Source organism: Formica exsecta, unplaced genomic scaffold, assembly GCF_003651465.1.
Source record: "Formica exsecta isolate Colony F162 unplaced genomic scaffold, ASM365146v1 scaffold295, whole genome shotgun sequence".
NCBI lineage: Eukaryota > Metazoa > Arthropoda > Insecta > Hymenoptera > Formicidae > Formica > Formica exsecta.
The window spans coordinates 764,853-788,333 of record NW_021850207.1 but is presented as its reverse complement, the minus strand read 5'-3'; the positions used below and the strand labels follow the sequence as shown (position 1 = coordinate 788,333).

The 23,481-nt window shown below is 41.5% G+C and overlaps 2 protein-coding genes across 2 annotated transcripts in view; one reads left to right on the top strand and one right to left on the bottom strand.

Annotated features, from left to right (window-relative positions):
* LOC115237473 overlaps positions 1-23,481 on the bottom strand; it is a 63,684-nt gene that overhangs the window by 11,604 nt on the left and 28,599 nt on the right. The gene's annotated exons all lie outside the window — the stretch shown is intronic.
* Positions 1-23,481, top strand: part of LOC115237415 (fibrillin-1-like) — a 40,982-nt gene that overhangs the window by 10,176 nt on the left and 7,325 nt on the right. The window contains exons 2-25 of the mRNA XM_029810423.1: positions 557-742; positions 3,167-3,503; positions 3,693-3,844; positions 3,968-4,099; positions 5,081-5,203; positions 5,486-5,743; positions 6,050-6,319; positions 6,426-9,402; positions 9,487-9,662; positions 9,945-10,202; positions 10,509-10,778; positions 10,885-14,163; positions 14,601-14,714; positions 14,795-14,908; positions 15,246-15,351; positions 15,455-15,638; positions 15,990-16,176; positions 17,438-17,552; positions 17,927-18,063; positions 19,254-19,393; positions 20,439-20,541; positions 20,751-20,776; positions 21,082-21,156; positions 21,243-21,423. Coding sequence (XP_029666283.1) covers positions 557-742; positions 3,167-3,503; positions 3,693-3,844; positions 3,968-4,099; positions 5,081-5,203; positions 5,486-5,743; positions 6,050-6,319; positions 6,426-9,402; positions 9,487-9,662; positions 9,945-10,202; positions 10,509-10,778; positions 10,885-14,163; positions 14,601-14,714; positions 14,795-14,908; positions 15,246-15,351; positions 15,455-15,638; positions 15,990-16,176; positions 17,438-17,552; positions 17,927-18,063; positions 19,254-19,393; positions 20,439-20,541; positions 20,751-20,776; positions 21,082-21,156; positions 21,243-21,423 — 9,900 coding nt within the window. The remainder of the gene's footprint in view (positions 1-556; positions 743-3,166; positions 3,504-3,692; positions 3,845-3,967; positions 4,100-5,080; positions 5,204-5,485; positions 5,744-6,049; positions 6,320-6,425; positions 9,403-9,486; positions 9,663-9,944; positions 10,203-10,508; positions 10,779-10,884; positions 14,164-14,600; positions 14,715-14,794; positions 14,909-15,245; positions 15,352-15,454; positions 15,639-15,989; positions 16,177-17,437; positions 17,553-17,926; positions 18,064-19,253; positions 19,394-20,438; positions 20,542-20,750; positions 20,777-21,081; positions 21,157-21,242; positions 21,424-23,481) is intronic.

Sequence of the window (23,481 nt, the reverse complement as noted above, 5' to 3'; positions counted from 1 at the left end):
AGAGAGGCGCATTTTGCGCTAGCCACGTTCGCCTCGTTGACGGCCATCGCATCATCATGCGTCCGGTGGCCCTACGGTAAAATTTTTGCGGCGGAAGCGCATACACTGGACGTCACGGCGTGACCGTATATTATGTTACCGTGGAATTATTCAATTTTAATCCCGCGTCACTGTGCTTGCGCAACCGCAAGATCTCCCATACGCTTGACATACGTCTTTTCCTTTTGCTCCTGTGGCAGGACTCGTTGCCACACGTGCACCGTCAGACGATCACGCAATACCGATGGAACGTGCGTGCGGATATAAATAATCGTTAAAATATTGCCTTAAAAAAAAAAATGAAAATAAAAGCGCCAAGTTTGTCGAAATTTATTATTAATTAAAACTTTATTGCTGTTTCTCTTTCAAAAGTAATGACATCGGAAAATTGCGCTCGATAAAAATAAAAATTGTCCCATAATATTGAATTTAATTCTTTTATTATTACGTTTGCGTATAATTTAATTTATTTGTACGATTAAATATCGCCTGCAAAATCTGTATTTATCGCTTTCAGGAATCCTCGGAAACTGTCCCGCGGTACAGCCACCGCAAGGAGGGATAGTGAGGGAGAAGATTCTTCAGAACGGTACTCTGCAAGCTATATACTCGTGCGAGCAGAGCCGTAGACTTAAGGGTCACAAGGTGATGACTTGCACCACCGACGGTTGGGACCATCCTATTCCGAAATGCGTGCCTCGCGGTAAGATACCATCTCCTATTTTAAGCGAGTCGTGCCTCTCTCTCATCGGAATTAATTAGGAACGCGGAGCGCGCGAGTCTAATATCAATCTCTTTACACGATTACGCATCGCCATCGCTTTGACTCAAATGACGTCCTTTCATTCGCGGAACGTATTCATTATGATTAATGCCACTAATTATGTCGATTCGAACATCCGCATATTGCATCCTCAATAATTGCAACTTATAAACGGTATCGTTGGGGAAAATTACATCGCTTTTTTAATAAAAAAAGACATCTCTCTGCTATGTGTGAAGGACATTTTTTACTATTTAATAAGACATTTATTTCTTCATTATTCTCGTTCGCGTCATCTGATTAATATAATTTTCATTCACATCGTACATTCAATCTGTACCAATAGAGTTTCTTTAAACTAGTTTTTCGACTCGAATGAATTAAGGATATCTACGCATCACGTATCGTATAATGTCTCCGCGCATAGTCCATGGCATTATACTAATTCGATCGACATAAGTCAATTATTCGCATGAAAGGGACTTAACTCCTCGTCAACCTGGCTGTGAAGCCTCGATGCATGTGTTCAATAGACTGACGGACAAATCCGTTTAACGCGAGACATCGAGCTGTCGAAATAAAGGGGACTCATGGCACCAAACTCGCTCTTAATACTGTAACAGTGAACGGCGGTTTGCTTACTCAATCGAAACGATCGAGCTTTCAATCAATAGATAAAGATGGTCGAGGGATGACTAAATTCGCTACTCTATTATTCGATGTTCCGTTCGTGATCTTATTGTTAACAGAATCAAAGAAATAAATTCAACCTTAATATAGATGCTAAATGAAGATACTAAAAAATTAAAAAAGGATATCTGAAAGAAAATAAAATAAAAAAATCGCTCTTTGCAACATTAATAAATGCTATCTGTATTGTTCAATCGGATTTCAGTATCGCGTTATAATCTAAGTTAGAGAATTGGAATTATATATATTTAAAACCGCGGTTCTCTACGAACTATATGTCAGAAAGTCTCGAAAGTTTCGAAGAACAATTTACCCGGCACGCCCGTTCCTATGATTTGTGGAAACACGACTTTACCGTGGAGGATTCAATTTTCACCGATGCTCAAGTTATCGGCATATCTTAAGCCGGGGGGCTGGCACTGCTCCCGATACTGTATAGTATGTCTCTCCTATTCTTCGCGCTTCCTCTCAAAATCTTGAAGAACCAATGGAGAACTTCTTTAATTGAATAAGAAAAGGGAGCGAACGAAAAGAGGCAGGGATTATCTCATGATTGCAATTTTCACCACCGTATTATCAAATAAATTAATCTTATCTTTCTTTCATATTTAAATACGTACCAAAAATCTCAATGATATCAATACAGTATTCAGATACTTAAACTGACGATTATAATAATGCCGATTGCGCGAATGAATCTGACCATCTCTATCTCGCTGCCCTTCGACATCGTGGACCGGCAAACCCCGATTGAGATTCCGGGGAAAATTTGCGGGGGTGGCGTTTCGGAGTTTCAGGAACGCGTCTCGTTCCATCGCGCGTGCTATCGGCGGCACGAAATCCGCCGACACGGCATAGCTCGCATTCGATGGAGATGAACCGCCAAGTCATATACCACGCACGGATTATACGCACACACGTACACATATATCCTGTGGATTTGGTCAGGACGCACGTTGACGAAACATTAAAAGAGCCTGTGTTTATTCAGATGCGAATGCCTATGAATTACTCGCAACACAAGAGATCGAAAATTGATGATAAGACTGTCTATAAAAGATGGGAGGATCAAAAGTCTCATGAAAATTTTTCGACACTTGATTGATTAACGAATCGGATATATTTTCTTTTGCAATATTTCGTGTCTCTTGATTAAATAGGGGAGGTGTAAATTTTCATGAGACCGCTTTTAACGGATCAACGTGAATCACAAGTATTCTACCACTTTGTACGTCATTCGTTTGATATAGGAACGCGTAAAGGTTCCATTATTCGACAGCGATCTCATCTGTACGGTAAAAGTATGCATCTCCGGCGCGTGAGACCATCGTATATATATCCAACGAAATTAATCCTCGCGTCTTCCTCCGCGCGCGATACGCTACTCGAGTATCTCTGGAAACATTTTTGCTCGGTGAAATATTCTATTTAAAGTCCATTCGCGATGAGCAGCGTACGAATGACGAGAATTTAATTAAAATTCCCTTTAATTATAATCATGCAAAATGAATATTTTATTTATCAGTTTAATAAGCGTACAATGCGCTATTTCTTTTCTCACCTGCGAATATTTAAATTAATTAAATTACACTGACATATTGCTAGATATATGTTATATTATATTATTTGATACGAGATGTGACAAGCAACTTAGCCGACGCATACATTGTATAGATAACAAGGTATTTCGACATTTCCGTAACAATTTCTATCTCGGCGATCAACCGATCGTTTCGGACGGGAGCGACCTGCAAACCGCAAACGAATATCTAAATGCGCCGGATAAAATAGATGAATTAAAGAAGCGCAAAAAAACAAAAGATGGCAAGAAGAGAAAGAAAAAAAGGAAGAAGCCAGCGCGCGAAAAATCCTTGTCAAAATCACCTACGGCGAGAAGGCTAAATGAAACTGTGGTGTCTCAACTGGATATCAGCTGTTTCGCGAAGACTCTGGGAAAGAAACTTATTAAGGCTCCTTCGATCGAACACGCTTACCTTGCCAAGTACGCCAGGTTAGTATTCGCACCAAGATAGTTCTCATTCCAAAATGATGCAGAAATACATTTTGATAAAATTAGCGAAAAAAATGTAATTTTTTAATTTACTTAAATTTTTTTATAGCTACTGTACATTTCTTTCCGCAGTTCTTTTCATAATGGTATTCAGAGAAATTCGGGATAATAGGATGCATTGTTTTGTAGAAGGAAGAACGTACTGCCGCCGTACAATCGATACCTCGTTGCGGTTTACGAGTGCGCGGATGGTTACGTGTTCGTGGATTCGACGACGGATAGGCTTTTTTGCAGTAACGGCACTTGGCTCGGACGTCGTCCGAAATGCGTGAGAGAAAATCGTAAGTCTAATTAGAAACCTTTTTCATCTATTTTATAATAATTTTTATAATTTTTATAATAATTTTAATATAATTTCCTTAGTATACAAGAATTTATCGTCAAATGTATGTTCACTGTCTTAGAACTGTCGATCGAAAAGGTGAAACGTTGCGATCAGGGTACAGGTGAATGCGAACACGTGTGCGAGGATACGCCAATCGGTATAAAGTGTTCCTGTTTCGATGGCTTTCGAGCTAAAGGATCCTCTTGCATAGGTAATCCACACGTCTTACGTAGTGCTCGCATATGTAGACTTATGGTATTGCATCTCCAACATTCTCGTATTTTTTGAAGGAAAATCAAACTCACACATGTATCTCGATATCTGATATTTCCGTCCTGAAATTCGCGTATACCTTTTTTCGTATCGACTGTCCGTGCCTATCGATTCGTTTGTATTTGCCGTTTCCGATATTCCTTCAATGTCCCATTTTTACACCACACATTCAACGTTCTTAAATTTATCCGATCTAAACGCGAGGGAGAATAAAGCGCGATATTCGTAAGCGGGACATTCGTCTGGTGAAAACAATTTTCGGATATATATAAATATAGCGAGTATAATTTTAACCGCTTTCGCGAGTAAATGGCGGTATCTGCATAAACATTGTCTTAATAATAGAATCATCGGTTTTGGCATGTATCGGATTATTTAAGAGTCGGATTGTACGCATATCGCGGCCGAGATCGAGTTTAAAAGCAGTTATCGGCTTTCTACGTTTACCGATTTTCTGCTTTCGCTCTATCGGCTGCAATATGCGGTATGTTTGCGAATCATATCGCGTTTGTAGCTCGATGATCGCATCATCAACGCGGCTCCGTTATAGCACGCGATTTCCCAGCGTGTCTGTACCGATAATGTACAATTATTGCTATTAAATTTCTCGCTGCGATAAAATGATGATAAATATCGATACATCGCTCGATCATAAATGAATGTTTCAAAGGAAACTGTTGATCATTACATTATAAATTTTCAGCGGCAGACGCAAATTTGTTATTCAATTTCATGCGTAGCTTCATTATTTTATCAGCGTCAAAGTTGCGTAAATTATTTAATCACGTCAAAAAAAAAAAAAAAAGAGTAAAAGCTACATATATAAATCTTTAAAGATTTAATTTAATAATTTCATCATCGCGCAGTTATAAAGCGATTAATGGTCGATCCTTCTCTTTCCTCCTCAATATTTTTTTAGACATCGACGAGTGTGCGGAAGGTATAACGAAATGCGCCGATATCTGTCGGAACGAACCTGGTTCCTACTCCTGCGAGTGTCATCATGGTTTTCAGCTGGGAACCGACGGTCATTCTTGCCAAGGTTAATCATGAGCAAAGAGACATTTTTGAGAAATATTTTTGCTGATTTTATCAATTTAAATTTATTATTTAAATTGATTTTTATTTGTAATTTTTTTATTTGTAAATTAATTTAACGTTAAAATTAATTTGACGTTTTTTATTTGTAATTTAATTTAACTTTTGGATTTATTTTCTAATATCTCTCTTGATTTAACGGAACGCGAAAGCGCGTTATAAAGCGCTTGTATTTAATAAACGGGACTGTATCGAAAATTGCACGATACCATACATTATTACACAGATATCAACGAGTGTCTGTCAAACAATGGACACGGGCCTTGTCAAGGCAGTTGTCGCAATCTCGTAGGCGGCTACGAGTGCAGCTGCGCGGATATTCCTGGATACAAATTAGCTGCCGACAATCACACTTGCGAGGATATTGACGAATGTGCTCTGAATAACGCAAATTGCTCTCACCTGTGCTTGAACACGCCTGGAAGTGTCTTCTGTCTCTGTCCGGATGGCTTCTATCTAACTAATGATTGGAAGACTTGTCAAGGTGCACACAGATATTTTCTATCTCACTTTCAATCGATTATATTAACTTCCAGCTATTTTCATTTTTATATAAATTAAAATAATTTTATATCAATTAAAGCAATTTTTAAAAAATTTAATTGTGTGCCTTGCAATCTGTTTGAAAATTATTATAAATAGAGGTAGATATAATTCATTTTCGTCAAATTTAAATCACAATGGAAAAGTTCACTGATAAAATTATTTGACATCTTTCTTATTTGATTAAAATTTTACTGACGTTAGATTCTAAAAACGAACATTATAAAGTATTATCTTTTTTATTTAGATGTTGATGAATGCAAAACGACGTCGGAGATTTGTACAGAAGATACCGAGTGCGAGAATACAGTGGGATCTTACAAGTGCATAAGTAAAGTACATCCAAACATGGTAACAAAGATCCTTCGAGAAGAAGATTACGATAACGAGAGCGAAGACGATAACGAGGAAGACAGTGACGACGACAATGATTATGGAGAGGAGATTACCGAAGTTCCGCAGAATCCGCACAAGTGCGAGGATGGCTTCAAGAAGAATGAAAATTTCGAGTGCGTCGGTAAGTGTTGGTATCCGATAACATAAAACTTTTAGAGACAGAGAGAGTTTTATCATCTCTCGTACACGAGTTATTAACATTATCTCTCGCTTGATATTCTTTTCAGACATAAACGAGTGCGACGAGAATAAATCGCACGGCTGTCAACACGAGTGCGTGAACGAGCCGGGCCGCTATCGTTGCATCTGTCATGATGGTTACAGACTTGCAGAGGATGGTGCGATGTGTAAGGATGTGGACGAGTGCACGGACAAGTCTCACGCTTGTTCCCACATCTGTCTTAATATCGTCGGCGCGTACACGTGCGAGTGTCCTCCTGGATTCGTCCTGATGAAGGACAATGCGACCTGCGAGGAACAGAGGAACTGCACCAGCTTCAAGAATCTTTGCTCTCACATGTGCGAGGATACCGAAGACGGGCCGCGATGCGTCTGTCCGATCGGATACCAGCTGTTGGACGATCGAGCGACTTGCTCGGACGTCGACGAGTGTCTGGAGAACGAGCACGATTGTTCGCACGAGTGCGTTAATATCCCCGGCAGTTATCATTGCGCTTGTCCGCGAGATATGAAGCTTCTCGAGGACGGTCTCACGTGCGGGGATTTCACGTGTTCTCGAGGACTTAGACGGGACGACGACAATGATGAGTGTCAAGACATCGACGAGTGTCTCGAGGGCGATCACGAGTGTTCGCATTTGTGCCTTAACGAATACGCGTCCTACCGTTGCTCGTGTCCTTCCGGATGGATCCTGGAGGATGATGGTCTCACCTGCGCGAAGATCGATCCTTGCTCCAATTCCTCGTGCTCGCACTCGTGCGTAACGATAGATACGAGTTATAGATGCGAGTGTCCCGCGGGTTATTCTTTGGACGTGGACGGCAACACGTGTAAGGATCAGGACGAGTGTGAAAACGAGGCGGCGAACGATTGCAGTCACGATTGTAAGAATCTCGAGGGATCTTACTCATGTTCCTGTCCGACAGGATTCGAGCTTGAAGAGGATAATCGTACATGCATCGCCGTCATCCAGGACGAGTGTACAGAGTCTCAAGAAAATAACAATTGCACCTGTCCTACAGGATATTTATATTCGCATAAAGAACATATCTGCGAAGATATCGACGAGTGCCAGGACGAACGGGAACATAAATGTTCCCACGATTGTATTAATATTAAGGGCTCTTACTTTTGCGAGTGTCCTTCCGGTTGGCATCTGCAAGAAGATTCTAGGACCTGCGAGCAATTGTCGGACGATCCTTGCGCCCAGGATCACGGTTGCTCACACACGTGCGAACAGATCGACGGGGGGATTCGTTGTGGCTGCCCGGAAGGACACGAGTTACAGGACGACGAGAAGACTTGCCAAGATATAGACGAATGCTCCGACGGATCTCACACGTGCAGTCACGTTTGCATTAATACCGAAAGAGCTTATCATTGCGAATGTCCTTCGGGATTTCAATTAAATAACGATCGCAGAAACTGCGAGGACATCGACGAGTGCTCGTTCGAGGATACAAGCTGCTCGCACGGATGCTTGAATACAAACGGCACTTTCAACTGTACTTGTCCCGAGGGATACGAGCTGCAGGACGACGGCAGGACCTGCGAAGACATCAACGAGTGTATCCAGAATAACGGAGGGTGTTCGCATCTGTGCGCAAACACAGAAGGAAGCGTCGAATGTGCGTGTCCCGACAACTACAAACTGTTGAAGGACGACGGCAAGACATGCGTCGAGATAAACGCGTGTTCGATCGACAACGGAGGATGCTCGCATTTCTGTCATCACGAGAACGACCGGGCATCCTGTTCCTGCCCGCCCGAAATGATTTTATCGGAGGACAAAATGACGTGCGCGCACGAGAACGAGTGTCTGAATGAAAATAACGGCGGTTGTTCCCATCTGTGTTATTACGAGGACGGAACTGTCACTTGCGCCTGTCCAGCCGGTATGATCCTGGCGGAGGATCAAAAGATTTGCGTACGAGAAGATGGATGTAAGATCGACAATGGCGGTTGTTCTCACTCGTGTCACGATCACGAGGACGGTAATGTGACATGTTCGTGTCCCGAAGAAATGATCCTGTCGGAGGACGATGACACTCTTTGTATTCACAGAAACCTATGTTTGGTTGAGAATGGAGGATGCTCGGACATTTGCTTCTTCGCGGAGGACTCGATCGTCTGCGAGTGTCCTGACGGTTATCGTCTGTCACCGCGGGACAATGCAACTTGCGTGGACATCGACGAGTGTCTGGAACTGGATGACAATTGTACTCATCAATGCGTGAACGCACTCGGCAGCTTCGATTGTTCCTGCAACATCGGTTTCACGCAGAATCTTCAAGATCCTACTCTCTGCGACGATATCAACGAATGCGAGAGCGAGAACGCGGGATGTTCGCATTCGTGCGTGAATCTCGTAGGTTCCTTCCAGTGTCTGTGTCCAGCGGAATATATTCTGGAGCGAAATAATAGAACTTGCATTTTGATAGACGGTTGCAAGCGCGACAATGGCAATTGTTCTCATTATTGTCATCAGGAAGAAGATCCCGACAAAGTTGCAATCTCGAACGTCAGTTGCTCTTGCCCGCTCGGCTTCCGCCTGAAACGTGATCTCAGAACCTGCGAGGACATCGACGAATGCGAGGAGTTTGAGAACGACGTGGAATCGAGCTGCTCTCACACGTGCGTAAACACCGAGGGTGGTTATCGTTGCGAGTGTCCCGCTGGCTATATCCTGATGCCGGACGATGAGAAAAAGTGCGTGGACGTGGACGAGTGTCTGACCGATCGTCACAATTGCACCCACGAATGCGTAAACTTGCTGGGCGGCTACACGTGCGCCTGTCACGAGGGACATTACTTGCATGCCGATGAGTCCACCTGCCTGGACATCGACGAGTGTCAAGAGCGGAACGGCGAGTGTTCCCACGTTTGCAACAACACCGTTGGCGGCCACTTCTGCTCCTGTCTGACCGGCTACGAGCTGTCCCAGGACGAGAGAACCTGTGTCGATGTCGACGAATGCGCAAACGACAACGGTGATTGTGATTATACGACATGCATCAACACCCTGTCACGTCAAAAAAAAAAAAAAAGAGTAAAAGCTACATATATAAATCTTTAAAGATTTAATTTAATAATTTCATCATCGCGCAGTTATAAAGCGATTAATGGTCGATCCTTCTCTTTCCTCCTCAATATTTTTTTAGACATCGACGAGTGTGCGGAAGGTATAACGAAATGCGCCGATATCTGTCGGAACGAACCTGGTTCCTACTCCTGCGAGTGTCATCATGGTTTTCAGCTGGGAACCGACGGTCATTCTTGCCAAGGTTAATCATGAGCAAAGAGACATTTTTGAGAAATATTTTTGCTGATTTTATCAATTTAAATTTATTATTTAAATTGATTTTTATTTGTAATTTTTTTATTTGTAAATTAATTTAACGTTAAAATTAATTTGACGTTTTTTATTTGTAATTTAATTTAACTTTTGGATTTATTTTCTAATATCTCTCTTGATTTAACGGAACGCGAAAGCGCGTTATAAAGCGCTTGTATTTAATAAACGGGACTGTATCGAAAATTGCACGATACCATACATTATTACACAGATATCAACGAGTGTCTGTCAAACAATGGACACGGGCCTTGTCAAGGCAGTTGTCGCAATCTCGTAGGCGGCTACGAGTGCAGCTGCGCGGATATTCCTGGATACAAATTAGCTGCCGACAATCACACTTGCGAGGATATTGACGAATGTGCTCTGAATAACGCAAATTGCTCTCACCTGTGCTTGAACACGCCTGGAAGTGTCTTCTGTCTCTGTCCGGATGGCTTCTATCTAACTAATGATTGGAAGACTTGTCAAGGTGCACACAGATATTTTCTATCTCACTTTCAATCGATTATATTAACTTCCAGCTATTTTCATTTTTATATAAATTAAAATAATTTTATATCAATTAAAGCAATTTTTAAAAAATTTAATTGTGTGCCTTGCAATCTGTTTGAAAATTATTATAAATAGAGGTAGATATAATTCATTTTCGTCAAATTTAAATCACAATGGAAAAGTTCACTGATAAAATTATTTGACATCTTTCTTATTTGATTAAAATTTTACTGACGTTAGATTCTAAAAACGAACATTATAAAGTATTATCTTTTTTATTTAGATGTTGATGAATGCAAAACGACGTCGGAGATTTGTACAGAAGATACCGAGTGCGAGAATACAGTGGGATCTTACAAGTGCATAAGTAAAGTACATCCAAACATGGTAACAAAGATCCTTCGAGAAGAAGATTACGATAACGAGAGCGAAGACGATAACGAGGAAGACAGTGACGACGACAATGATTATGGAGAGGAGATTACCGAAGTTCCGCAGAATCCGCACAAGTGCGAGGATGGCTTCAAGAAGAATGAAAATTTCGAGTGCGTCGGTAAGTGTTGGTATCCGATAACATAAAACTTTTAGAGACAGAGAGAGTTTTATCATCTCTCGTACACGAGTTATTAACATTATCTCTCGCTTGATATTCTTTTCAGACATAAACGAGTGCGACGAGAATAAATCGCACGGCTGTCAACACGAGTGCGTGAACGAGCCGGGCCGCTATCGTTGCATCTGTCATGATGGTTACAGACTTGCAGAGGATGGTGCGATGTGTAAGGATGTGGACGAGTGCACGGACAAGTCTCACGCTTGTTCCCACATCTGTCTTAATATCGTCGGCGCGTACACGTGCGAGTGTCCTCCTGGATTCGTCCTGATGAAGGACAATGCGACCTGCGAGGAACAGAGGAACTGCACCAGCTTCAAGAATCTTTGCTCTCACATGTGCGAGGATACCGAAGACGGGCCGCGATGCGTCTGTCCGATCGGATACCAGCTGTTGGACGATCGAGCGACTTGCTCGGACGTCGACGAGTGTCTGGAGAACGAGCACGATTGTTCGCACGAGTGCGTTAATATCCCCGGCAGTTATCATTGCGCTTGTCCGCGAGATATGAAGCTTCTCGAGGACGGTCTCACGTGCGGGGATTTCACGTGTTCTCGAGGACTTAGACGGGACGACGACAATGATGAGTGTCAAGACATCGACGAGTGTCTCGAGGGCGATCACGAGTGTTCGCATTTGTGCCTTAACGAATACGCGTCCTACCGTTGCTCGTGTCCTTCCGGATGGATCCTGGAGGATGATGGTCTCAGCTGCGCGAAGATCGATCCTTGCTCCAATTCCTCGTGCTCGCACTCGTGCGTAACGATAGATACGAGTTATAGATGCGAGTGTCCCGCGGGTTATTCTTTGGACGTGGACGGCAACACGTGTAAGGATCAGGACGAGTGTGAAAACGAGGCGGCGAACGATTGCAGTCACGATTGTAAGAATCTCGAGGGATCTTACTCATGTTCCTGTCCGACAGGATTCGAGCTTGAAGAGGATAATCGTACATGCATCGCCGTCATCCAGGACGAGTGTACAGAGTCTCAAGAAAATAACAATTGCACCTGTCCTACAGGATATTTATATTCGCATAAAGAACATATCTGCGAAGATATCGACGAGTGCCAGGACGAACGGGAACATAAATGTTCCCACGATTGTATTAATATTAAGGGCTCTTACTTTTGCGAGTGTCCTTCCGGTTGGCATCTGCAAGAAGATTCTAGGACCTGCGAGCAATTGTCGGACGATCCTTGCGCCCAGGATCACGGTTGCTCACACACGTGCGAACAGATCGACGGGGGGATTCGTTGTGGCTGCCCGGAAGGACACGAGTTACAGGACGACGAGAAGACTTGCCAAGATATAGACGAATGCTCCGACGGATCTCACACGTGCAGTCACGTTTGCATTAATACCGAAAGAGCTTATCATTGCGAATGTCCTTCGGGATTTCAATTAAATAACGATCGCAGAAACTGCGAGGACATCGACGAGTGCTCGTTCGAGGATACAAGCTGCTCGCACGGATGCTTGAATACAAACGGCACTTTCAACTGTACTTGTCCCGAGGGATACGAGCTGCAGGACGACGGCAGGACCTGCGAAGACATCAACGAGTGTATCCAGAATAACGGAGGGTGTTCGCATCTGTGCGCAAACACAGAAGGAAGCGTCGAATGTGCGTGTCCCGACAACTACAAACTGTTGAAGGACGACGGCAAGACATGCGTCGAGATAAACGCGTGTTCGATCGACAACGGAGGATGCTCGCATTTCTGTCATCACGAGAACGACCGGGCATCCTGTTCCTGCCCGCCCGAAATGATTTTATCGGAGGACAAAATGACGTGCGCGCACGAGAACGAGGATCAGAATGAAAATAACGGCGGTTGTTCCCATCTGTGTTATTACGAGGACGGAACTGTCACTTGCGCCTGTCCAGCCGGTATGATCCTGGCGGAGGATCAAAAGATTTGCGTACGAGAAGATGGATGTAAGATCGACAATGGCGGTTGTTCTCACTCGTGTCACGATCACGAGGACGGTAATGTGACATGTTCGTGTCCCGAAGAAATGATCCTGTCGGAGGACGATGACACTCTTTGTATTCACAGAAACCTATGTTTGGTTGAGAATGGAGGATGCTCGGACATTTGCTTCTTCGCGGAGGACTCGATCGTCTGCGAGTGTCCTGACGGTTATCGTCTGTCACCGCGGGACAATGCAACTTGCGTGGACATCGACGAGTGTCTGGAACTGGATGACAATTGTACTCATCAATGCGTGAACGCACTCGGCAGCTTCGATTGTTCCTGCAACATCGGTTTCACGCAGAATCTTCAAGATCCTACTCTCTGCGACGATATCAACGAATGCGAGAGCGAGAACGCGGGATGTTCGCATTCGTGCGTGAATCTCGTAGGTTCCTTCCAGTGTCTGTGTCCAGCGGAATATATTCTGGAGCGAAATAATAGAACTTGCATTTTGATAGACGGTTGCAAGCGCGACAATGGCAATTGTTCTCATTATTGTCATCAGGAAGAAGATCCCGACAAAGTTGCAATCTCGAACGTCAGTTGCTCTTGCCCGCTCGGCTTCCGCCTGAAACGTGATCTCAGAACCTGCGAGGACATCGACGAATGCGAGGAGTTTGAGAACGACGTGGAATCGAGCTGCTCTCACACGTGCGTAAACACCGAGGGTGGTTATCGTTGCGAGTGTCCCGCTGGCTATATCCTGATGCCGGACGATGAGAAAAAGTGCGTGGACGTGGACGAGTGTCTGACCGATCGTCACAATTGCACCCACGAATGCGTAAACTTGCTGGGCGGCTACACGTGCGCCTGTCACGAGGGACATTACTTGCATGCCGATGAGTCCACCTGCCTGGACATCGACGAGTGTCAAGAGCGGAACGGCGAGTGTTCCCACGTTTGCAACAACACCGTTGGCGGCCACTTCTGCTCCTGTCTGACCGGCTACGAGCTGTCCCAGGACGAGAGAACCTGTGTCGATGTCGACGAATGCGCGAACGACAACGGTGATTGTGATTATACGACATGCATCAACACCCTGGGATCCTTTCGCTGCGAATGCTTGCCAGGTCACGTACCGCGAAACGGATCCTGTCGACCGTCCGATCCTTGTCAGGACGAGCGCAACGGCGGCTGCGAACAGATTTGCGTCGCGGTGAACGGTACCGCGGTGTGCTCGTGCGAGGAAGGTTTTCAAAAGGGCGGGATCGATGATTCCGAGTGTCATGACATCGACGAATGCGAGGGAGAGCACAGCTGCGATCATATCTGCGTCAATAAACCTGGCTCTTACGAGTGCAAATGTAAGGAAGGATTCCGGATGATGAATTCTACTTGCGTCGGTGAGTGAGACACGTAAAATCTATTAGATTTAGAATTATAACTATATTTATTTTGGAATTTGCTGTTGTTATTATTTTCATCGAATGGATTTTTATTTCTTTAGCGAGAGATATCTTAGCATGACATTCGTGAAACGAGTCGCGTATAAAACAATAATATAAAAAAGAGAAAATTGTATTAATTTATTTTTACAATTTATATTTACAAATTACCGTTGTGTATGATATCATCGCCTCTGGAAAATCTGACTGTAACGGATAACGCGTGACTCTTTATTACACGATTTCGCTGCATGTTCCACTTTCGAAGCTTGCTACAAAGTTAGACTCGCTTAGCTCGGTCGAAGTTTTCGCAAAGCAATATATATATATATATGTGTGTGTGTGTGTATGTATGTGTGATATCTGTGTGTATGCGTGATGTGTATGCTTTTTAGACGTCGACGAATGCGCGGCTGGTATCTGCAAGGGCAACAAATGCACCAACATGCCGGGCGGTTATCGTTGCGAGTGCGAGGCGGGATATCGATTCCAGGACGATACCTGTGTAGGTTCGTGTGCGGAAACGTTTTCCGAGAAAAGAAAAAACGACATCGCTTAATCGTACTGAACTGAGTTTACTTTTGCACAGACATCGACGAGTGCATCGAAAGGGCACCTTGCAACGAGAAATGCATCAATACACCCGGTTCGTATTATTGCACGTGTCCTCCTGGATTTCAACTGCAAGGGGACGAATGCGTAGGCAAGTTATAAGGCATTGCAAAATATGGTAGTATTGCCTATATAACAAAGAATCAAAATCAAGTCAATCCATAAACTTTATATATAGTTTTATTAAAAAGTTTGTTTGTCGCACAATAAATTATGTGTATGTATATATGAGAGAAGCGCAATAATATATATTATATATAGTAAAAAAAAAATTAATAAAATAATAAATATCTTAATTTATTTCTTTTTAAAATTCTTAAAAATACTTATGGATTGATTTGATAATATCTAGCTTTTCGATTCCATTCTTCGTTTTGCGTATAATTGCGTGACTTTTTATAACAATGATTACGCAAATTTGACATTAGATATCGACGAATGCGAATGGCATCGTGACGGATGCGATCAAGAGTGCATTAATACCGTGGGATCTTTTATTTGCGCTTGTCGGGCTGGATACGCGTTAATTTCGAGGTAAGATGTAAGCGCGAATATTACTGCAACGACAACAAACTAGAGATCAAGATTTCTCTTTTTCCTTCTGATAAATCTCTCATCTGTGGGTTTGAATAAACAGGAGGCAATGTCAAGATGTGAACGAATGTCTAAGCCAAAACGGCGGTTGCACAGGCGAGTGTGTCAATACCGCCGGAAGTTACTACTGCACTTGCAGTGTGGATTTAGTGTTGGCACCCGACGAGAGGACTTGCGTCTCACCAACATCGAAATGTCATGCTATAGAGCCACCTTTACACGGAGAGGTGCGAATTATCGTGTGATACCGTAAACTATGTTAGGTGCAAAACTCGAGCGAATTAAGAAAAATATGTCTAAAATATATCTTTAAATATTTCTTATTTCTTTTTTATATGATTATTAAATTTCAATATAAATTTCTACAACATTAATACATACATTAATTTGTACTAGTTTGATTTTAAAATTTTATAAACATGTAGCTTTATAAAAAGCGCGAGAAATCGGAAAATTCGTAGAATTGAAAATTATTAAGAGAACGATATATATCGCGACAGAAATCATCTTAAATATTTTTAAAATAAAATATCAAAATTCAATATTATCCAACAAGTACTTTCTTTAAAATCGAACAGATTAGATGTCCCGGCCACCCTTCCGGAGCATCCGTCTATCCGCAGGGTGCCAAGTGTCACGTTCGATGTCGGGGAGGATTTCGACTAGAAGGGCCGCACACGAGACACTGCGTTAGCGAGGGCCGATGGAACGGGAAAGAGCCTATCTGTCTGCGTGAAGTTGTGACAGACTCCCTTTATAATCCAAGTAACTTAGTCTGTCTCAGTTCTATAGTTACCGAGAAAAAACGCTGCAGGCGTTGTCCGTCCCCGTCGTAACTTTGCGCGAAATTATATCGAGATGTTCACCCGATAAAATTTTTAACAACCTGACAGTTGCGTTAAAAGGCGATACTTTAATACGGATCGTTATTCTCACTTTATATCGTTTCATAATTTTCTCGCGCGTATTTTTGTTCTAAAATTATTGAAAATTTATCTTCGCTTCGAAATAAGCAAAATTTTACTCGTAAGACGCGCTTGCAACATTTTCCCTGAGACTTGGATGTCGTTTCTTTGGGGGAAGAAAACGTTAGCGGAAGAACGTGAGTAAGACGCGTTTATGTACTTTCAATTGATTTTCTCTTAAGGTTGTTCTTTCCGATAAATGCAAGGGAAGCATGTTCGAAGGATGCGCAATCGAACGTAAAATATCGCCGGTTCAGACTAGAGTAATCTAACGGCGAAAATTCTCGGACGCGTTAAATTAGTCATGCTCCACTCGGAAACAGCTTTTAATATTACAAAGTTCCTGTGTAGAGGCTGCCTGCTAACGAGATCATACGTTAACGCCGCCCCTTAACGAGCTTACTCCGGGTCGGCGGCTTTTTATGTTCCGCTCTTTTCCTCCCGTTCGTTCCATCCGCTTTGCCCGCTTTTTCATGCCCGCTCGCATTTTCGCGGTTCTTCTTCGCGGCGCTAATTGTTTCGTTTAATGGAAAGGAGATTTTGATTCTACCCTTCTACCGCGCCATTTCAGATTTTTGCGGACATCTCCCGCTAATATGCGGAAATCAGCTTTTAAAACAAAGTATTTAAATCGGATCTTTCTAAAAGCGACGTTCTCTTTCTTTCATTTCCATCTTTTATCAAACATTGACATTTATGGAATATAGAAAATGTCTCAGAAAAATTCATGAACTTGATTTAGTTATTCGATGTTTTAATAAAAAGAAAAGATAAGGTCAATTTAAAATCGATCAAAAAGTTATCTACCGTGAAAAAAAAGTAAGGCTCTTCGGGAGTCTGTATATTTAACACTATTGTTGTATTATCGTATACGATGTAAAACGAAAAGAAGGGCGTAAGAAAGTTTGCACACGCGATGGGATATTTTCCGGCGCGTTAAAGTAACGCCTCTTATAAGAACGCAACGCGATAGCGTGGGAAATGCGCGCCAACGTAATCACTATACGGGAATTGGGCTATCGATATCGGAAACTTAACAACAATCGACTTTATCGCCGTAGACATGCCACGACCGTTCGTGAGCTGCCCCCAGGACATGGATGTCGAACTGCCGGCTAGGCAAAACACTATACGGGTAACTTTCCCACAACCGAAGTCCAACATGAACTGGTGGAGGTAAGAAATACGTACGATTATACATAATGAAGCGTATAATTATACCTAACTATATAATGGAGCAACGTCTGAGTGCTGAGTCAAATGAATTTATGATAGCTTACTCAACTCGATAATATAATATTTCTTGCCTGTAGATTTATTTAATTCGGATTACGTTTATTTTATATAGTTTGTTTATATAAAAAAAAAAATCCGGAAAAAAAAATACATATTTAATATTTCCTCTGTGCATCTATCTCTCTGTTTCTCTTCATTAATGTAAACGAGATAATATTATTTAAATATCGAACGATGCAAGTGCATCGCATTTACCTAGTTACATATACGCTACGTTGACCTCTTATTTCGTTTTTTTTTCCCCCTCTCTTTAGATACGTACACGCCTCACCCCCGTGGGCAAAGCAAATGCAAGCGGATCTGCTGGCGGGTACGACGATCGTTACCTTTACGGCGTGGTCGCCGGTCTCTAATTACACCAGCACCTGTAGAATTGTGATAAGAGTACGCGGTAAGTCTCGCGTGTAAGAGGAAACAGGAATAAAATCCGCTTGAGATCTCTCGCAAGCTCCTTTTTCTTATGCCGAGTATCGCTACAGCGATAGCAGTGGCCGTGCATTTATAAATAAATGAGCATATCAGTGTACACCGGACGGCGATAAAATATAGTAATAATGTCGCTAGAAAATACCAGAATCCTATTAAAATATACAAGTAAGAAGAAAAGAATATAATTTAATTCGAAAAAGGCGCGAGATTGATCTTATTCTAATTCCCGATATTTTTCTCGAAAATTAAAATGAGTAAATATAAAAATAAAGAGAAGAATGGAAAATTAAATAGCTCCAAAGTCAATCTTTGATTTTGTCGATTATTAATTCAGGATCCCGAGATATACTCTTTTTTTCTCGTAAATTCATCTATTTTTTTCCAAGAAAAGAAACTTTCCCCACCAAGGGAGGAGGGAGAGGGGACCACAATTGATCAGAGGACGGGAATCAGCCGGCACTCGTCGAATCGGTTCGACGCGGTAAACTTTAGTTTCCGCGGCAAAGTGCATTCCCGTCTCGTCCCGCTTAATTACTCATTCGGAAAGTTCGTGAAACTCGCTTTAAGCAAGTTCCTTCCGCAACGCAGCGGCTGGAAGAAGGAGCACCCGCGCATCGCCGTAGTCGATATGCGATTACGCAGAATAAACTCGCGTCGATCGGACAAACTCGTGGAAATTATGCGGCAGCTTCGAAACTCTTAATGGCTAAATAACCGCTTTACGTCCTCGTCTCAATATTTTCGCTTTTGATCGATTACGCCGGCTTTATTCTGTGTGATTCTCTAGTTTCTCTCTATTCCCGAGTCAAAATTTTCCTCCTACTTATGGATATCTCAATTTTCAATTTAGCATTCATTTTAAGCACAGAAGTCAGATCACTCCCTTTTAAACCTATTTAACATAGACTCTTGTCAGACGCTTCCATTTAAATCTTTAAGTGGAAAACTGTTCGTTTACTATTTGAGGTACAAAGTAGAAATTCAATTCCTATGTAAATTAAACTCATCGAAATCCTTTAGAATCTATAAATGTGAGAGAAATGAGGTTGAAAATAGGATGAAAATTTCGACTTGGGCTTCTATGCGAAATAAAGGGTAATGATCCTTGAGAAGAAAGCTCGATTATCCGGAAACGCTGTGATAATTTTTCAGATACGGAAAATCCCAAGGTTACAATGTGTCCCACGTCCTTCGAAGTCAGATTGAGTCCGGGAGAACGAAACCGTTTGATATTCTGGCAAGAACCGACGTTCACCGACAATGTCGCAGTGGAGCACGTTTATAAGACGAGGGTACGTGGCACGTATTCTTATTTTATATCACTATCAATCTTCAAATTTTCTCAATTTTTTCTAATTCGCAAATCCGAGTGTGTCGCAGGCAAAAGTTTTTACTTTTCCTTCGCGTTGTCATTGATCTCGAAGTTAATTAAAAGTTTGCCGGTGTTGACAATCGAGCATATTAATATCGAATAAAGATATTCCGTTCATTAATTATCCGCTCATAATTCGAGACTCGCGAAAGGACTGTTACGCGATGCAGCGAGAGATATCTGCGATTTTCTTCGCGAGCGTATCTTCGTAGGAAAAAGTACCGGGCCGGCCGATTAATCATTGTCGGGCCAACGCCTCTCCCGTCTTCCTTTTACTTTTCTGGCGTTTTGCCGTGAAAAGGGTTGTACGTGTACTTTATTAACGTAATAACAGGGATTACCCTGTCCGTGCGCGATAACCAGCGCACACGGATAATTGGTGGCTTTGCGCTCCCTCGATAGCGCGGGTTATAAATGGTCCTGAACATTATGCAACCTGTGACAGTTAATCTGATTAGGTAAATTGAAACGAGGATCGTGCGAGTAAGTAGCTGCTTCGCGAATCGTATAAAAAAAAAAAAAAAAAGAAAAAAGAGAATTTCGATCCATAACGCGATTCATTTTTGGTATGGAACGCGATGAGGCAAGATTGGTCTATGTACCTTTCGCGTATAGCCAGAAGACATTTTCCTGGAAGGAAATTTGTATGCAATCGCGCGAAAAGTTAATTATCGTATATCTCGCATAGGGTCCCGGACACGTGATGTATCCTGGCGTTCACAGCGTGCGCTACGTCGCCTCGGATGCAGCCGGAAATCGAGCCGAATGCCATTTCTCGAAAGGTAAAAAAAAAAAAAAAAAAAGAAAAAAGAGAATTTCGATCCATAACGCGATTCATTTTTGGTATGGAACGCGATGAGGCAAGATTGGTCTATGTACCTTTCGCGTATAGCCAGAAGACATTTTCCTGGAAGGAAATTTGTATGCAATCGCGCGAAAAGTTAATTATCGTATATCTCGCATAGGGTCCCGGACACGTGATGTATCCTGGCGTTCACAGCGTGCGCTACGTCGCCTCGGATGCAGCCGGAAATCGAGCCGAATGCCATTTCTCGATACACGTGAGAGGTAAATTTACGCCATTGTGCCCTTTCCCGCCTATCCCGCGAGAAATGGAAAAGGTTTCGCGGCGAAATGTAACACTTTCGATTCTTTTCAAATATCAAATATCGCTAAATTTTTCTCTTTCGTATAAATATAATTAATAATTGGGTGGAGAAAAAAACAAAAAAAAAAACAAAAAACGAAACAATTGATCAAATATCGTATTCTTGCAGAATCCGAGGAGGATCATAATTCTGAAGTGAGTATAAAACACTTTTATCCGATCTCTCGTTTTTCCCAAAAATATCGCCTTTTGCATATTAATAAATTTATACGCGCGCGAGTGCGACGAGACAAGACAGATAAACTGAAATGGCTTTTACCTAACGAAAATATCGAGAGAGACATCAATATCTTTTATGACGGTAAGCGTTTAAAGCGAAATGGTTTTGTCGCGCGCCAGTCTCGGCCGAGAGAGCCCTTTCAAGGATATAGTCGTAGATTAAAGCGTGAGAGAAATTCATGTGCGAGACCGTGGCTCAATGCACTTATCTCCTCGTTTAGCCGAGATTCTACAGAAGAAAGATGCTGATGTGTCCCGGCAGACCGCCGCAGCCCGTGTCGAGCTCCTCTTACAGCGTAAGTAGACGTAAAAGAGGTTTTTCATGATTACGTAAGGGGGAGGGTGGATAAAAATTCCGGCTATCCTAATACCCGATTTGCAGTGGCAAATACCGAGCGGTTGTTACCTGAGATACACCAGAATCTTCTCGGGGGCTTATCAGCGGCATCCGGAACGTTGGCAGGACGGTTATCAGGATGCTGGCGCTTCTTATCGCGAACTTTCGCCCATCCAGCAGACACAGAGTCGCCCAGACATTACCGTGCCGTACAACAATGATAATTGTAAGTTATAATCTAGAGATAATGTGTTTTTTTTTTCCTATCGAAGCAAACACGCTTATTAATGCAAATAAATATCAGAATAAATTTTAAACAATTCAATGGCCTACGGAGAAAGAGAGAGAGAGAGAGAGAGAAAGAGAAAGAGAATGTTAAAAAAAAAACAACAACAGACTTTTTTAAAAATAAGAATATATATAAAAATGCAGTTTGCCACTGTCAAGATAGATCGGAATCCGATTTTTTTTTAAGTCATGATATTAAATATAATAATACCATAATAATTAAATATAACAATAACACGCAGTGTTCGGTTTTTGCGACATGTAGCGCGCTAATGCTTACATGCATTGATTCTGTTATCATTCGTGTGACATCAATTGTTCGGTGATACATCAATCCTTTCATAAATAATTGATGAACAAAAATTAAAATATTTTTATAATTTAATATTCCGCATGTATATATATATATATATATATATATATATATATATATATAAAATAAATTTCTCTTTCAATTGTAAAATAACAAAAAACTTAAAAGTGTCGTTTAGAAACATGTATATTACTGTCTGTATTGCAGGATTCGATTTCTTACAATAGTTGCATAAAAAAACTAGCTGCATTTTCAAATATTATTTCTATTATACCATATCATAGCTATAACATTTATTATTCTATTGTTCTCGCTCGATTTAGTATTTAGTGAAATACCATATGTAAATGCGATTGTTTCTTCATTGGTAAATTTCATATAACGTATGTAATCGTATGATGACTTTGCACATTTTTGATTCGTAAAATCAACTAAACATTCCAAATAAAATTTCTATTGCAATATACAAATGTGAATTATTTCATTAACCATTTATATAACCTAGTAGGAGAAATAGCTTGATAGAAGTAGCTTAGAGAGAATATATGTACGTATTTTCATTTTCTATTTCAAATACTATCTCTGAGTATGAGAAAGACTTAAGGTATTGCTAGTTTCACAAATGTCCCTGCATAAAATTTATGGGTCAAGTTATTTATAGCATAATGATCGTATAAGATCGAGAAGGTATACATATACATGTAATGCGCGGGGTATAATACACTGTATCATACGCGCGTCTACTCGCCCTCGCGGAAGGGATCTAGGCTGAACAAACCGTGATGAGAATGTTGTCCGAGAGAAGCGTAAAGGCAGAGAGGGGTCGCGAGCGAACGGAGGGTTTACGATGTAACTGGAAGGATGAAAAGCATGTACGGGAATCCCATGAAGCAGCAGGTATAAGGCCGAGATAAACTCGCGGACGTGTCGGGGTCGCACCATTAAAGCACGTTCACAACGAGTCTACGCGCACGTATATCGTCTAGCCTCATTTATGCAGATGCATTCCTAGCATACCTGTGCACGCCACGAGAAGAAAAATAAAAAAACCAGTGTGCCGTCGTTTGCATAAATGGGACAAACGCCCAAGCAATTCGTAAACATAACTTACCCTTGGGCGCAATATCGTTGGAAAGAAGGATTCACATAGTTTATACATTAATTATTTTTCGATAGTTTTAGGCAATAATAACGCAGTTTTTGAGGAAATATAATTTTACTTATAGATTTAGAGCGAATAATACTTGGCCTATTTCACAATTTGGTTCTAGATAATAATTTCATTAATCAAATTCGTTCGAAATTTTATAGATATAATACATACCGTTAGCTCATAATTATTCCGCGATTTTGCATCAATATATCACATATGCAACAAAATACCGTTATAAAAAAACATAGAAAAAAATAAAAAAAATGCTTAAAAAACATTTTAAACTGAAATCTCATGACTTATTTCATACGCATATCATAAAATGTACAATTTTAATGAATGTAATTTATCAGAAATATCACCAAATTTTTCAAATGGATGTATCCGAATAGCTGTATTTATTTTTCCTATAGTCGCTTAATTGACATTTCTCAAATAAAATAAATAAATATCGATACACTTGTCGATAACATCTATCTCCAGGTTAATCGAGCCATTTTAAATTTATTGCGAATCTACATTGAACTACA